General features: G+C 52.4%; 1 protein-coding gene across 18 annotated transcripts in view; it reads left to right on the top strand.

Annotated features, from left to right (window-relative positions):
- Positions 1 to 14,463, top strand: part of PPP1R12B (protein phosphatase 1 regulatory subunit 12B) — a 206,298-nt gene that overhangs the window by 183,530 nt on the left and 8,305 nt on the right. For 9 of the 18 annotated variants that reach the window (XM_070501536.1, XM_070501527.1, XM_070501534.1 and 6 more), the window contains 5 exons: positions 97 to 241; positions 1,221 to 1,325; positions 4,342 to 4,395; positions 5,679 to 5,729; positions 10,489 to 10,669. In XM_070501536.1, the coding sequence (XP_070357637.1) occupies positions 97 to 241; positions 1,221 to 1,325; positions 4,342 to 4,395; positions 5,679 to 5,729; positions 10,489 to 10,623 (490 nt within the window). In that variant the 3' untranslated portion in view covers positions 10,624 to 10,669. Of the gene's footprint in view, positions 1 to 96; positions 242 to 1,220; positions 1,326 to 4,341; positions 4,396 to 5,678; positions 5,730 to 6,820; positions 7,024 to 10,488; positions 10,670 to 11,222; positions 12,781 to 14,463 lie in introns of those variants that run through there. The other 9 variants (XM_070501530.1, XM_070501543.1, XM_070501546.1 and 6 more) reach the window with 7 other exon arrangements.

Below are 14,463 nucleotides of genomic sequence, written 5' to 3'. Positions count from 1 at the left end.
GAGTGCTTCTTAGAAAGGAGCAGACGACCTTGGGTAGTGCCTTCCCCCACTTCCTTGCTCTCAAAGCCAGTTTCTGCCTTTAATTGTCTCCCACAGGTTGGAGTCAGGAGGTAGCAACCCTACACCCAGTGATTCTTACGGCGACCGGGCCTCAGCGAGAGCCCGCCGGGAGGCCCGCGAGGCCCGTCTGGCCAGCCTGACCAGCCGTGTGGAAGAGGACAGCAACAGGGACTACAAAAAAGTGGGGTCTTTTTTCAGTTTTCCTGTTCTTGGGTTCCAGCACGTAAACCTCTTCGCCTTTTCCCCCGTGTGGAAACATGGGCATAGTTCTGATGAAGCAGAAGAAAAGGCACTTGTGTGACACTAGTGACAACCAGCTCCTTTCAGGCTTCTTGGTTTGCTCCACTCTCTACCAGCTAAATAAAGACCTCTTCCTGTTTTGTTTTTAGTGCAGTAAGTATAAGCCTGGAATCAGATATTTAGAGGTATAGGAAAAGATAAGGATTAAGAATTGCAAAAAGGGAAATGAGAGCAATGCTGTTTGTCTGTACCCTGGAGAATGGTTTGGAAGACTGATCTTTCTGACGAGCACGTGGTTTCAGTGAGACCCTGTGCTGTCGACCAGATGCTTCTTGGTGACAGTAAATCATCCTCATCGTCATCGTCTGCTTGGGAGGGGCTTGAAGTCACTTCACAGTTCATTTCCTTTGGTTCTTGCAGAAGAGTACCTGGCTTCAGGGGCAGACCTGACAACCTTTCCTTTCAAGTGCTTGAGATGCCAGGAAAAAGCGTTTTTGTTAAGGAAATGTTTTGTTAAGTAGAACTTGACTAAAATCAATAGGCACACTAGGCTGGCTCTAAAAAAATGGTTCTTTTTTGTATGGGAAACTGCATTTTTAAGCAATGCAAATACCACATAGGAGAAAATGGAACGACCCTTTTTTCCCCCAGAGATAGCACTGTTGGAGTTAGAGCATCCTTCTTTGTGTTCAGCACTGGGACCTCACTGGTTTAAGAAGCAGGAGGCCAGTCGGCTGCATGTTTTCTGTCTCCTGGATGTCTCCTTTTTTTGCCTAGACTCTTCCATTCTCTCCACGTGCCCCACAGTGGGGGTTTGGGACGGAGGGCCCTGGGCGTTCTCACATGATGAAACTGTGTGAGTCTGGAATTCTGGGAGCCCTGCGAGTAGGTGACCTGCTTCTCTCTGTCGCCTCCCCCAGCTCTACGAGAGTGCCCTGACCGAAAACCAGAAGCTGAAAACCAAACTTCAGGAGGCCCAGCTGGAGCTCGCAGACATAAAGTCCAAGCTCGAGAAGATGGCCCAGGTGAGGGGGGAGGAAGGCAGAGGAGGGGCAGGGGACAGTGCGGGGCAGACTGACTGGGGGCCTGAGAGGTGGGGCGAGAGACGGAGTCAAGACCAGCCCTCAGAGCGGGGAGAGGGAAGCTTCCTGGACTCTAACTCGACGTCAGGGTTCCGTCAGCATTTAACTTAAGATTAAAACTTGATAGTTGAGTGAACAGTTCCTGGTGGCCCGAGTGCCCACCTTTAATGTGGATTATCTACATATTTCTGAGTAGGAAGGCAAACCAGTGCTCTACGCTGGGTCCTAGGCAGCGTCTCCTGTCTTATTGTGATTCACGTCACCTCCCAGAGAGGGATACACACGACGTTGTTAAACCTGGTGCAGAGACGTAGCAAATTTGCCCTTGAAAAATAAGTGGTTTGCTGAGGTTGTAGGATAAATCAAAGAAGAAGGTCTTGTTAGAACGTGGGATTAAGTCCCAAAGCAAAGATTCCGTCCTGTGACCTGTTACCTCCCCAAGCCGCCATTGCCTTTCAACCTGGGAATAAAGAACATTAGTGGCAGGAAGACCATGTAAACCATTTCCTCTTGCCGCCAGGCCTGATTTAATTAGGTGACACTGCAGAGGGTCCTAGAGGTCATAACCCCGTCACAGTGAAACACACCCTGCAGCTAAAAGCCAAAGCAAGTGCTGTCTTAGGTTATTGCTAAGCTAACAGGAAACCCGTGGAGTTGTTGCCCTCCTGGAATGCCTGGGGACTAAGACTTTTGAAAGCTGATCTAAGGTAAAAATGACTCTTTCCTAGGAAGGCATAAATGAAAACCAGGGATAGCTCGTTGTTCTGGCCATATGCTATAATGCAAAAGCGAAGACTGAACAGCTAGGATCATACAGTACTGAGTCCACGGGTGTGGGGGGCAGGCGTGGTTAAGTACCCTCTGCACATCTTGTGTCAGCCCCTCTGGAATGGGATGAGCAGGGGCGCCAACACTAGGAGGACAGCATCACAGGGCTGCACGGGGGCCGGCAGGACACCTGCACTTCCTGCAGAGCGGAGGCCTGTCCTGCAAGCTGCCCGTCCGTGGCAGAGGCAGCCCTTCTGCTTGGTCGGAATTGCTGGACATGGCCCTGTACTGGGGACTTCTGAGACCTACCACAGCTCAGATGACAGCTGGGCCTGAGTGATTCAGTGGAACAAGGAATGTGGGTCTCTCCATCTAAAAAGAAAACTCACACACTCATGGCCGTAAGGCAGGGGGATGGACTAAATAAACTTCAGGGGCTCTTTTGACATTAAATTACTGAGCCAGGCAAATGTCTTATTCACCCTCAAGAGATGTGTGAGGCCACGAGTGGGCAGTGGTTAAGAGATGGATCTTAGCCTGGTTCTCGTCGAGTGTTGCTGGGGCTGTCTCAGCGCTGTAGGCAGCAGTCAGGTGAGGAACCAGGGAGGACCCGTCTCGCCTGCTGCCCACTCTGTCCTCAGCAGGGGCTCCTGACAGCGCAGCTCCTGACCTTCAGGGTTCTCGGCTTTTCTGCCAGCCCATGCTTCAGAGCAGTGAGCAGCCTAACAAGCTGCTGCACTGACTTGCACACAGGCCTTGCAGATAAGATCAGCTCTTCTAGTCGCTGGGAAAAGCGCTTACTTTCCAGCCAACTGCTTTGCTGGGTATGTCAGAATATACTTAATTTTGCCAAATACAAGTAATTGAAATTCAGAAGAAATAGCGGTGCTACAAACCTAGTCTCTACTATTTACCAAAAATGGAGTTCATGTTTGGCAGGACAGTGGAGGGAGGAGGGCCTGTCAGCCTTACACATTTGTGTGGAGATAGTTACCACATGGACACACATGGTGTTTTCACGTGGAAGTTCCCCCAAGCTCCACGGGGATTAGGCTTTTAAAAAACCTGTCCTAGTTCTTTGCAGACGTGAACTGAGGACCGTGAAACATGGTGGCCTCTCTGCCTCCAGCCCAGGTTGCAGACACGCCGCAGGGCAGCGTCTCCCTCTTTTCTTTCCTTCTGCTGCCCAGGAGATGCTGGGAAGGCAGGTGGCCATGACCTTCAGAACAGGGGTGAAAGCGCAGGGCAGGAGCCAGAAATCTGAGTTTTACTGTTAGTTCTAGCGATTCCATAGTTTTTTGGGGAAAAACCCTGCAAGAAGACCAGCATAGTTTTTGTATTTACTGAATGTTGTCTGTGCGTGGTACTAGGGAAAATAAAAACAATCACCCTGTACTTATTAACTGTCTGTTGAATGTGAGAAACTGTCAGTTCTGTAATGCCAAGGCCGAGAGGAACTTGAGGGTCATTTCCATTCCCTGTTAAGAGTCCTTCCCTGAAGTTAGTCTACTTTTTAGCTCTTAGTGGCTAAGTCTTTTTAGCCCCTCTGCAAAATTTATATTGACAGCCAAAGATGATCTAAAATAAAGTTATAACCTTCTATTCAAATCTTACCTTATCTAGAGGCCTAATATATAAAACAGATAAAAGTGGAATGTTCTGTTCAAAGCGTGGCAGATCCCATGAATGGGCTCCAGAGAACCCTGGAAGCCCACGCACCTGCGGAAGCCACCGTCGTCAAAGAAAGGCAGCCTCAGTTCCCAAAACAGAAGGAGCCGAGTGGAAAGACTGCGTAGGAGTGCCGTGGGGAGACACTCAAGCTCATGAGTCTCCAGCCTTTTCGAGAAGAAAAGCCCCTTTCCATTTCCTCGGGGATGGGTGCAAGGTGCCCTGAAGAGCTCGCGAGTGTGTGTGTGTGTGCTGTGGGGTCGTCTTTGTACTGTGACGGTTGTGAGTCTCAGGCAGCACCTCGGCTGCCTCCCCTCCCTGGGGGAGTCCCAAGGCTCCAAAGAGGCTGCGATGTTAGGCTTAGAGATCTGTCAGCATCTATTTGCCAGGCACCCTGCTCTGGGGAAAGCGCGGAGCCCTGACGTCTGGTTCTGGATGTCCAGTGGTGAAGCTGGCCCGGACTGGGCTTCCTGCTGGCCTGAGACAGCTTAAGTGACAACTGTTTTCCTCCCCTGTGCACCAGCAGAAACAGGAGAAGACCTCTGACCGATCGTCAGTGCTGGAGGTGGAGAAACGGGTATGTGTGTCTCTCTTTCCTCTGTTTCATCTCTTCTTTCTGAGTTTTTCTAACTTTGTTGTTCATGCCAACGGAAAAAGTTTGTCTTAGGAAGGCGGGAGCTCTGCCACATTCCATTCCCGGCTTGATAATAAATTCTTTCTGTCTGACTCTGGACAGCAGTGTGATTGCTGCTCCTCTGGCTTCCTCAGACAGACAGTACTGTCCACATCTTCCAGCCTTGGGTGGGAGGAGTCCTTGGAAGGCCATCTCGTAGGTGGTTCTGCTCTGGGCAGAGCTGCATGCACATGCGCGCACACACACCCTCCCTCCCTCCCTCTCCCTCCCTCCCCCTCCCTCTCCCTCTTTCTCTCTCCCTCTCTGCACTCCCCCCCCCCCCCCCCCCCCCCCCCCCCCCCCGCCCCCGAGGTCCACAGTCTCCACCCTTCCCATCACCTTGAACAGAAAGGCAGCTTTCAGCAGGACCCTCTGCCGTGGATTTAGGTCGAAGACTTGAAATATGAGCCAGCAGAACCTTTCGCTCACTCTGACTGGGGGGAGGGTTTCTGGTTCAATAGTGACCTCTTCCCGACGGCATTCAGAATATGTTTCTGGGATGTGACATCCGTGGATTGGGAAAACTCAGATTTATTGAGGAACCCTAGCTTTGACTTGACCCTCAGGGTATAATATTTTCCCGTCTCTCTTGTTTAATTTGGAAGGCAGCTAAGTTTTGCATTTTATTCCCTTGGCCTGTGACAAAGCCTCCTTGGCATCTCATCTGATGAGAGAAGCTTCCTTGGGTTCAGGCTAATCAGGCGTCAGTTGCTGGGAGAGCACGATGGACGAGGAGGAGGGGAGCTGTTTCTTTGTAGGCGATGGCGTCTGCTTCCCTGCTCGCCATCTGCTCCCCATCAGGAGGGAAGCCCTTCCCTAGGAATCTGGGGGAGCATTACTGAAGACATGAAGTCTTTTTGTTAAGAGAGAGCAAGGTCATCTGAAATTCCACGAACTCTTCAGCCTCCACAGAATGGCTCAGAGTGCCCTGGTCGCAATCTGTTTGCATATCAGCAAGTTGCTTCCGCAGATACACTCTAAGAGTCTGACAGGAGATGCAGGCATGGCAGTGTGACTTTATCAGTGACGCCGTTCCAGCCCTCAGGGGCAGGATCAGATGATGCTGGAATCTCCCAGAAGGTCTGCCTGAGTCAGGAGCTGCTGAGCTCATGGCAGGTGGGGGGGCAGCCTTTGGACTCCCTTCTAAATCCATTTATATGGTCAACGGTCCCATTGTTTTTAAACAGGAGAGGCGAGCCTTGGAGCGGAAAATGTCAGAGATGGAGGAAGAGATGAAGGTATGGAGAGATCTCCTTTCTTTCTGTGCCTGTCCTCTGAATGCCCATCGGAACTGGGCTGCCCATAGGCCCCCTCCAAATTTCCCTACACATGCAGCCCCTCAAGAAGAGATGTACGAAGGAAGGGGCAAGCGCCTCTCCTCAGCCCTTTCAGAGCTCTCTGATCGCACAGCATCCACTGTGGCCCCTCACAGCCCTTCCAGGAGCAAGTGCCACCTTTGGTTTAAGCAGAGTTCTGGAGACAAACCTGGGTTGAACTTTTAAGGTTTTCCAAGCAGTGGCTTCACCCTCAAGGGGCTGGTGAAAAGGTGAAGCAAGGTTTCCTCCTCCTCAGCCTCCATGAGGTCCTGGGGAAGCCTGAGCATGGCCAGAGGCTTCCTTCCCTGGGCTCCACGTCTCAGCCCCTTGCTGGAGGGAGCACGGTCTGAGTCGTTCTGTAGCGGAATGGAAAGGCTGCACGTGATGAGTCCTACCCCAGGCCCTGTCCCCGAAACCTTCAGTCATGGTTGGCGCTCTCGTGCCACCATTACCACATGGCTCACTGCTTTCCTCTCTCCCCTCACCATGGCCTGCAGTGACTGTCACCTCCATTAGCCACGTCAGGGGACAGCGGCCATCCTGGGCAGTCTCAGTGCTAACAGCTGACAGTCTCCCCACAGGGGTGAAGTCACCGCATGGGGTGGGAGCCGGAGCTGCAGGGCTGTCGAGCTGCTCAGAGCCACCTGGAAGGATTGGAGCCTCTGGGCCTACAGGGCGTGTTGCCACGTGCCCACAGTCGCTCAGCACGTGCTCAGCTTTTTCTCTGTCTTCAAGGCTCTTATTACACCAGATGCGAGATGCAGAGTGTTCGCCTGGTGAAACAGGCTTCTCTTCCTGGGAACCAGCAACGCTGGGGTGGCATGAGGCAGACCCCAGATCTCTCTCTGGGCACGTGTCCCTAACATGCTGCCAGAGCACCTGGAGGAAGATGCTTATTGTTACAGTAACCTAAAAAGGTTATTATTTACTGAAAACACTTTTCAGGACCTGACATGGTCAGAGTTTATGTGAGATCCAGTGTCTGTGATCCTGTTACTCTTTTATAATTCCAGAATCGAGGGGAAATGCCAGGCCCTGCCCTTGCATTCCACAGTCACGTCCCAAGGCGGTAACTGATCACATGCACATAGCAGTTGAAGCAATACCTGCTCATCTCCAACAGTGACACTTTATATCCTTCAAGTTAATTCAGAACAGCAAGAAGCAGGAATAATAAATGATTGATTCTCCTGAGATGATAAAAATAGTATGATCCAACCTATTAGCTCCTCCACCTTCCAATTTTTCTAACCCAGCTCACCTGCCACACAGCAGCATTCTCTCCCATTTAGAGCAGTGTGTTCACAGAGCTGAGCAGTTCTTGGTGAATGAATACGCACAACTCTTGGGTGCACTGGGGGCCGCTCCGTCTTTGAAAACCCCCAAGTTACTCCATCTGTACTCTGCTTTAGGCAGCTGTCAGTGATGCTCGTGAAAAAATGGCCTAAATGCTGATCAGGGGCATGTAATGAGGCCAAAGCTGGTGTCTTCTAACAAGTACCCAGGAACCCAAAGCCAGCATGTGCCCACCACATGGAACTCTGTCACATCCACTCAGGTCCTCACACAAAGACCCAGAGAGTCCAAAAGTGGAGCAATTTGGGTCCTTCCTTATTTCTGTTCGAATTCTAAATTGGCGAGCATGGGAGCCCCACAGTCCTGTGGCCGAGACAGGCCCTCGCATCTCTCATCTCCTCCTCCTGTCGGGCTGCAATTTCCTGAACTAGGTCATGAGTTCTTTTGTTTCCTCAGGAGAGATTGTAATACATGAAGTCTTTGCTTTCTTCAGCCACCTTCAAATTCAGTTATTCAGATTAACAAGTGGAGCCAGAGCATGACTGTTTAGGCCCCAAATCAATAGTTACGCTGATGTGAGACTGATTTTTTTAGTTAAAAAATCCACCCATTCAGTCCGTTGCTGTTATTCTCCATCACCAATCACAAAGCCAGATGGAGAAGAAACACCTGCCGGCTGTGAAGCCCCCAAAGGCCCTTCGCTCAAATCAAGCTGACAGCAGCTCCCCAAGAACCAGGGGAGGCGCTCGCAGCCTCCCAGTCGACACCGAGTTATGGTGGGTGTGTCTGCACCTTCTCTGGGGGCAACAACTTCAGATACATAGGTACAGACATCGTCGAGTTAGCGGGACTAGCCTATTAAAGGCGTCTAAGAAAGTGCTTGGTTAGCTTCCAAACTCTTCTTCCAGTGTGACCAGTGTCTCTGGAGTGACCACTGGCCAAAATCTCTGTGTCCAGGGAGACAGCCAACAGAGCACATAACTGTCTTGTCAGATCTGGGACCCAGTAGAGCTGAGGGCCAGTTGGCCCCCATGCTCACTGCATATGTGGCTTACACAGATGCTCAGACCTTCTTCAAGCCATCGGCAGGGCACAGGTTGAGGGCTGACCTCCGGCGAGCCCTGACCTGCAGTAGGTGCTCGAAGACAGAAAGTGGCTCCAGTGCCTGCTTTCTGACTCTGGGCAAATAATGTGTGAAGGTCGGGTTTGATGGGGAACCGTGGAGGCTCACCAGGTGTCTGTGGGCTCTGCGGTTGTGACAGGCTGCGCATGCTGGCTTTCACCTGGAAAGGTGAGTATTTATGAGTTCTCCCCAGGAGAAACTCTACTCAGGTCCTGGCCTGGAGTAGGATTACATGCCAGCTCCGACAAGCGTGCATGTCGGCGTGTGCTGTGCTGGGCCTGCACCTGCCCTTGGGGTGTGCCCACATGAGACCTGATTACTTTTCTCCTGCATCCTCCATCCAGCTTCAGCCTCCTTTCCAGGCCGCTCCTCTTCCTTTCCCAGGTCCTTGCATGAGGGGCCGAGCAGCCAGTCTGCTTTCACACTGGTCGTGGAGTTTTTATTTTACTTACTGTGGACACATCTCGGGCTGATCCCGCCCCTAAGCCTGCCCTTGCCCACCTGCTCTGTGCCCTGGTCTCCATCTCCGTGCCATGCCTTGTTTTCAGGACTGCTTCCTACAGAACATTCCACCAGACGTTTCCTGCCTCTCTCCCTCATGCTGATAACGTCCCAACTCTTGCACGTCAGTCTGCTTGTACTCACATGTTAGACTGTGCCGTCTTTGTAGCTCAGGGCTTTAGTGTTACTCCCTAGGAGGCGAGGGCCACTTCAGGCGATGACAGTGGCTGTGTGGAACACAGAAGAAGGCTGAGGGCCAGGGACCTTCCGTTGGTTCTTAATTTGGTCCCCACCCATCTCTAAAGGTTTCCCTGTGCTGCCCCGTGGTCTCCCTGCTGTGCCCCGGGGCCACGCTGCTGCAGTGGGGGAGGGCCGCCTGGGACTGTGACTGCTAGCTTTTCTCCAAGTGGGCCTTCTCCCTTTAGGGGAAAGAGAGATTCGGCACTTTGTCTCTGCTTGTTTTTCCTTTTCACTGTCTTCCCTCATTTTCCCCTCATCCCTTTCATTTTCTTGCTCCTTCACTCCCCAACAACTAAAACTTCCCTAATCTTTCATTTCCCTCCTCCTCCATGTGTGTATGAGAGACTTTTCTCTGGTTCCTGCGACCTTTCTGTGGCCACTGTTACCCACAGGATCGTCTGTCTTCATCTGAAGCCCCATTCACATAACAAAATTGCTTCCTCCTCCCAGAGAGCTGGTGGGCTCAGTTCCAGGGTCAGTGCAGATGACACTTAGGAAAGACAAGTCACAGCAGGCAGGCCTGTGATGCAGTTCCATTTGTCGATGTCTTTATGGGACCCTTTATGAGACATGAGGTATTAGGAGAATATCTGTGGGCCAACAAATAATTAGACCTGGACTCGTCCATCAGTCTAGCCAAGTCCATTGCTGGACATTTATGATTTCTCCAGCTCTCATGCACAGCCCCGATTTCCAGAGTGTGAGTCTGCACACCTCTCAGCAGCTCTCATCCTCTTCATGAGCTGGGGTAAAGAGCACAGTTGCTGTGAATCCCGTGGTGCAGATCATTATAGCAGGTCAGAGGCGGGTTAGCAGGTCTGGGATCCTGGAACAAGCCCCTGGACCGCAGAGGAGAACTAGCAAGTCAAGGAAGCTTCGCACGTGCAGGTTAGAGGACCGTCACGCCAGCTGCCAGCTTCTCTCTGGGCGTGCGTCCCTCCAGCCTGCTAAGCGGTGCTTGCCTCACGCAGAAAATGCTTCAACAGCAGGCCTCCTTTTATTGTCCTTGTTTTATTTTTAAAAATGAAAAATAAAGGAGGTAAGAGAAGGCCCCAGAAAGAAAACAAGTGGGAGTAGGGGCCAAGTGTGGGGGAGATGAGGGGAGGGAGGCAGGAAGGGCAGCAGCGGGATTTATCCAGTCCGTGGTGAAGAAGGGCCCCTGAGGCCATGGCTCAGCCATGTCACTTCGCTTCTGAGGCCCCCAGCCGCTTGGCGGGCTGTCATGCCAGAAGCGATCATCCAGAGGAGCTTTTTGAGAGCCCGGTGGCTGTGTTCCTATGGCTGACCTTCAGCCTAGTTAGACCTTAGCCAAGGGTCATGGACGCGGCTCCCTTCCTGGCGCTTTTCTCCATCGCCTCCCCCCCCCGCCCCCCGACTCCTGCCTTCCTCATTCCTTCGTGCATGAGAACTAAAAACAAAACCAGAAAGTCATGTGACTTCTCTGTCCTCCTTTTATCTCCTCTGGTCTGTCTTGTCTCTCTGTCTTGTCTGTCTGTCCCCTCCATGTCTCACTCTCCACAGAACCTCCACCAGCTAAAACAGATTCAAACCTTGAAGCAGATGAACGAGCAGCTGCAGGCTGAGAACAGGGCCCTGACCCGCGTGGTGGCCCGGCTCTCGGAGCCCGTCGAGTCCTCGGGAGCCCAGGAGCTCTAGTTCCTGCCCCTCTTCTCCACCTCACTTCCCTCCTCCGTCGCTCCAGGCAGGTGCCCTCTTCTTGTTGGTCCCAGGAGCTCTGTGCGTGTTCTCTCCCCAGAGCCTCCTGCAGGTCCCTGTGAAGGCGGGTTATCTGGAGGTGGAGGGAGCCAGGACAGCCCGGGACAGGGGAGGTGCAGGCTGGCCTGGCTGGCAGTCTGTTTGGTAAGATCAGCGCATCACCTTCTCTCCCCCTAGAGACTGAATATGGATTTGCTCACCCAGCTGCCCGAGGGTGCACACAAGTGTATGCACATACCTGTGCATGTACACACACATTTTTTTCGTGGGGTCATTACCAAACTGCGATGGAGCTTTCTCAGTCAACAGCAACTGAGCAGCCTGGTCCTTGGAGCCATTGGGATTGGTCCTGGACTCCAGATTGTGGTTGGGGCTGGGGTCACTGAGGGCAGGGGCGCTCAGCCCTGGCTGCATGATGAAAACACCCGAGTGCTTTTAACATAGTGCCTGGGCCCACCCCCAAAGAATCAGTGGGTGGCTTGAGACCCAGGCATCAATATTTTTTCAAAGCTCCTCTGTTGATTCTTTTGTGAAACCAGAGTTGAGCGCCACAGCCCTTTGGATACCAGACAGAACTAACGCCCACATCTGAGGACATGCTGGCCGGGGAGGACCAGATCTGAAGGCCGGTGCTGTTCTGGCCAGCTCCACTACGGCAAGAGCATTCTCCGTCCACCGCTGACTAGAACTGGATAAGTTCTCTCGGCCTCCTTTCTGCAGTAGTCTTTGCTTTCTTCCCCTCCTTGGGAGGCATTGCTCTCACCCCTATCACAAATCTCTGGGCCCTAGGGCTGTGCCCCCACCCCCAGTGTGTGGGCTGTGAGGCAGGGCGCAACCCGTGTAAATGAGGCCTCACCCAGGTAGGCCCCTCCCCAGTGGCTCCAGCTTTGCAAGGGAGAAGACAGGTCCTGGAGCAGAGAGCAGGGACCGATTTTCAACAGAGAACCCAAAAATGTGTTTGGCAAAGTGGAGCCTTTCCCTTGACGTGGCTCTGAAAGACAGGCTCCCAGATAGCTTGTTTTCTCACCCAAAGATGATGTGATGGGGTCACCACTGCTGAGCAGTTCTCTGTGACGTGAGGTTTTTCCAGCAACAATCAGGGCAGTCCTGACCTGGCCTGGTCTTGTTTCTGCCTATTGGCTCATGTCATCAGGGTTAGTGGCTGGCAGCTAACGCCCCCTAGGTCTGAAGTGCCAGATGACCAGAGGGCTGAGCTAATGTCCTGCTGAGGATGCTGTCACACGCAGAAAGAACATCGGAAGGGAAGTGCTACCACAGCCGGGCTCCGGGAGCTCAGCTGCCCTGCTCCCGGAGTGCCACGTGAGGTCCAGACTCCGTGCTCTAACATCAGCCTCCAGATTCCCGGACAATTGGGCTTGGGGTGAACTAGGAACCCCCAAAAGTGTCCCAGTTACTTTTAGTTTCCCTCTTTGTGTAAGACAGTATAGGATACAGGGCAAAAGTGGGTCTGATGCTTTCAGGGGTTAGTAACCGTGGTAGCAGTGGTCATTTGCCAGAGCCTGTGCTGAGGGCTTTCTGTGCGTTTTCTCATTTATTCCCCACAACAGTCATTTTACATATGAAAAAACCAAATCACAGACAGAGTAACTCGCTCAAGGTCACTCAGCCACTAGCTGGTAGAAGCAGAATTCAGACCGCACATGTCAGGGTCCAGAGCCCACGCGCTGAGCCAGTGTGGGAGCCGTCTTTGTGTGTGGCTCAGAGCCTCAGAGCGTGCGAGGCGTGTGGCCTCAGGAGTATGAGGACGGTCTGCTGGACAGCCACGTGCACCCAGCGCTGCAGCTGAGGTGACGGGCAGCCTTCTGCTCTCAGCGCCCTGATGCCCTGTGGAAGGTTAGCCTCCCGAGGGCCACTCAGCTGCCACATGGTTGTGCCCCGTAAAGAAACCACTGCCTGGCACGTGATCTTCCATAACAGGGGTCAGTCAGCAAACGGTGGCCCACCAGCCCATGTATGGCCCATGAGCCATACAAGTAGTTGGGAAAAAAATCAAAAGAGTAATATTTTGTGAAACATGGAAATTATATGGAGTCAAATTTCAGTGTCCAAAAATAAAGTTTTGTTGGATGTGCGCCGTGCTCTTGTTTACGTGTCGTCGTCTGCGGGCGCCTCGAGCCGCAGCAGCAGGGCTGAGACCAGAGGCTTGGGAACCCGAAGGTGCTCACTCTGGCCCTTTGCAGGAGGAGCCTGCCGACCCCACCAGAGGAGAGAGGACTACATGGCTGAGCCGACAGTGCAGGCAGGAGGGTCTGCCTGCCTTTTTTGCTTTTTACTAATCAGCTGGAAAAGCCATCTCATCTCCATGTTTAGTCAGACCACTTACCAACAGACAGGTGCGGGGCTCCGTCCCCACTCCCGGACTGTCAGAAGCCAGGCAACTCAGGCGGGACTGCCCGTAGTCCCTGTCGCCCTGCGGTGGCCTCGCCCTGGGTCTCTGCAGCGTCGGGACCCTGCGTGCCCTTCCTCTGTAGCGCATTCCTCATCACAGGCTGGAGAAGGAACATTTGAGGAAACATGCAGTAATTAGCTTTATTTGTCCAGGATACCCCAACATCAAACCGTGGTAAACTGGAAATTTAGAAATTAAGAAAGCTGATGTCCAAGAGTTGAAATGATAAGCGTTTGTCAAACCTCCTTCTTTATGGTGCTTTCACCTATGTTCTTATTTAATCATTCTTTGACTTGAAGTGAATATCAGGTAACACTGTTCATTTCCTCCTCTCTCTTTTGAGAGTCAAGTTTATGAGGCTTTTTCCCCCTTGATTTCTCCGTTCCGTTTCTTGTACTTTCTGACACTCCCTTAAGATGTCAGCTGTAGCATGTTGCAGCTGGGAAATTGCCTTGTCCAATTTTTTTTTTCCCAAAGAATTGAGTTCTTAATGTGGACATAAATCACCAAGGCTCGACGAGTTGTTTGTACATTTAAAAAAAAAGGGGCAGCTCAGATCTGATTTGATGAGCTGCCAGCAGTGAAATGCAATCCACTGCCAGATGTAGCTTCTTCCCCGCCTGTGGAATCCTGTTATGGAAATACGTGCGGCTCTCAGAGCCTTGCTGATAGCCAGGCTGCAGGCCCCAGGACGGGCACGGAGAGCAGATGGGCAGGCGAGGCATGATGCAGACATCGTGGGCTGACTTTTTCCAAAAATCTTGGAATGCGTTTCTGAGCACTCCGTCCTGGTAGTCAAGGCCGCAGGGAGGAGAGCAGCCAGAGCCGCTCTGAGGGGTTGGAGGAGGCAGAGGCAGGCTCACAGGACGAGACCTCATCTTGCTATTTCTGGACTGAACTCCTCTTGGTAAATCCGTAGATCACCTGCCTGCCCTCCCACCCTCCTGGTGCTGGAGGGCATTCTGCGTGATGCAGCACAGTGTGTGAGCACGCTTCCTGTGGGCCGCAGAGCCCCTGCCGTATGACGGGTGAGGGCAGGGGGTTTTTTCTTTTTTTTTTTTTTCCTTCTCCTCCCCAAAGACCCCCAGAACACAGTTGTACATTCTAGTTGTAGGTCTTTCTGGTTCTGCTATTGTGGGATGCCACCTCCACATGGCTTGATGAGCGATGCTGCGTCCACGCCCGGGATCCCAACCGGCGAAACCCTGGGCCACCAACACAGAGCGCGCGAACTTAGCCACTTGGCCATGCAGCCAGCCCCGGACTTTTCTTTTTTAGATGCAAATATGGAAACCCAAAGGAGGTGCGTAGTGTGCCTACAGTAATACAGATCATGAATGGTGGCAACAGTGCTGGGATTTCAGCCTCTG

Source organism: Equus asinus, chromosome 30 (assembly GCF_041296235.1).
Source record: "Equus asinus isolate D_3611 breed Donkey chromosome 30, EquAss-T2T_v2, whole genome shotgun sequence".
Classification (NCBI taxonomy): Eukaryota; Metazoa; Chordata; class Mammalia; order Perissodactyla; family Equidae; genus Equus; species Equus asinus.
The sequence above is the reverse complement of the archived record's forward strand: the minus strand, read 5'-3'. Positions and strand labels throughout refer to the sequence as shown.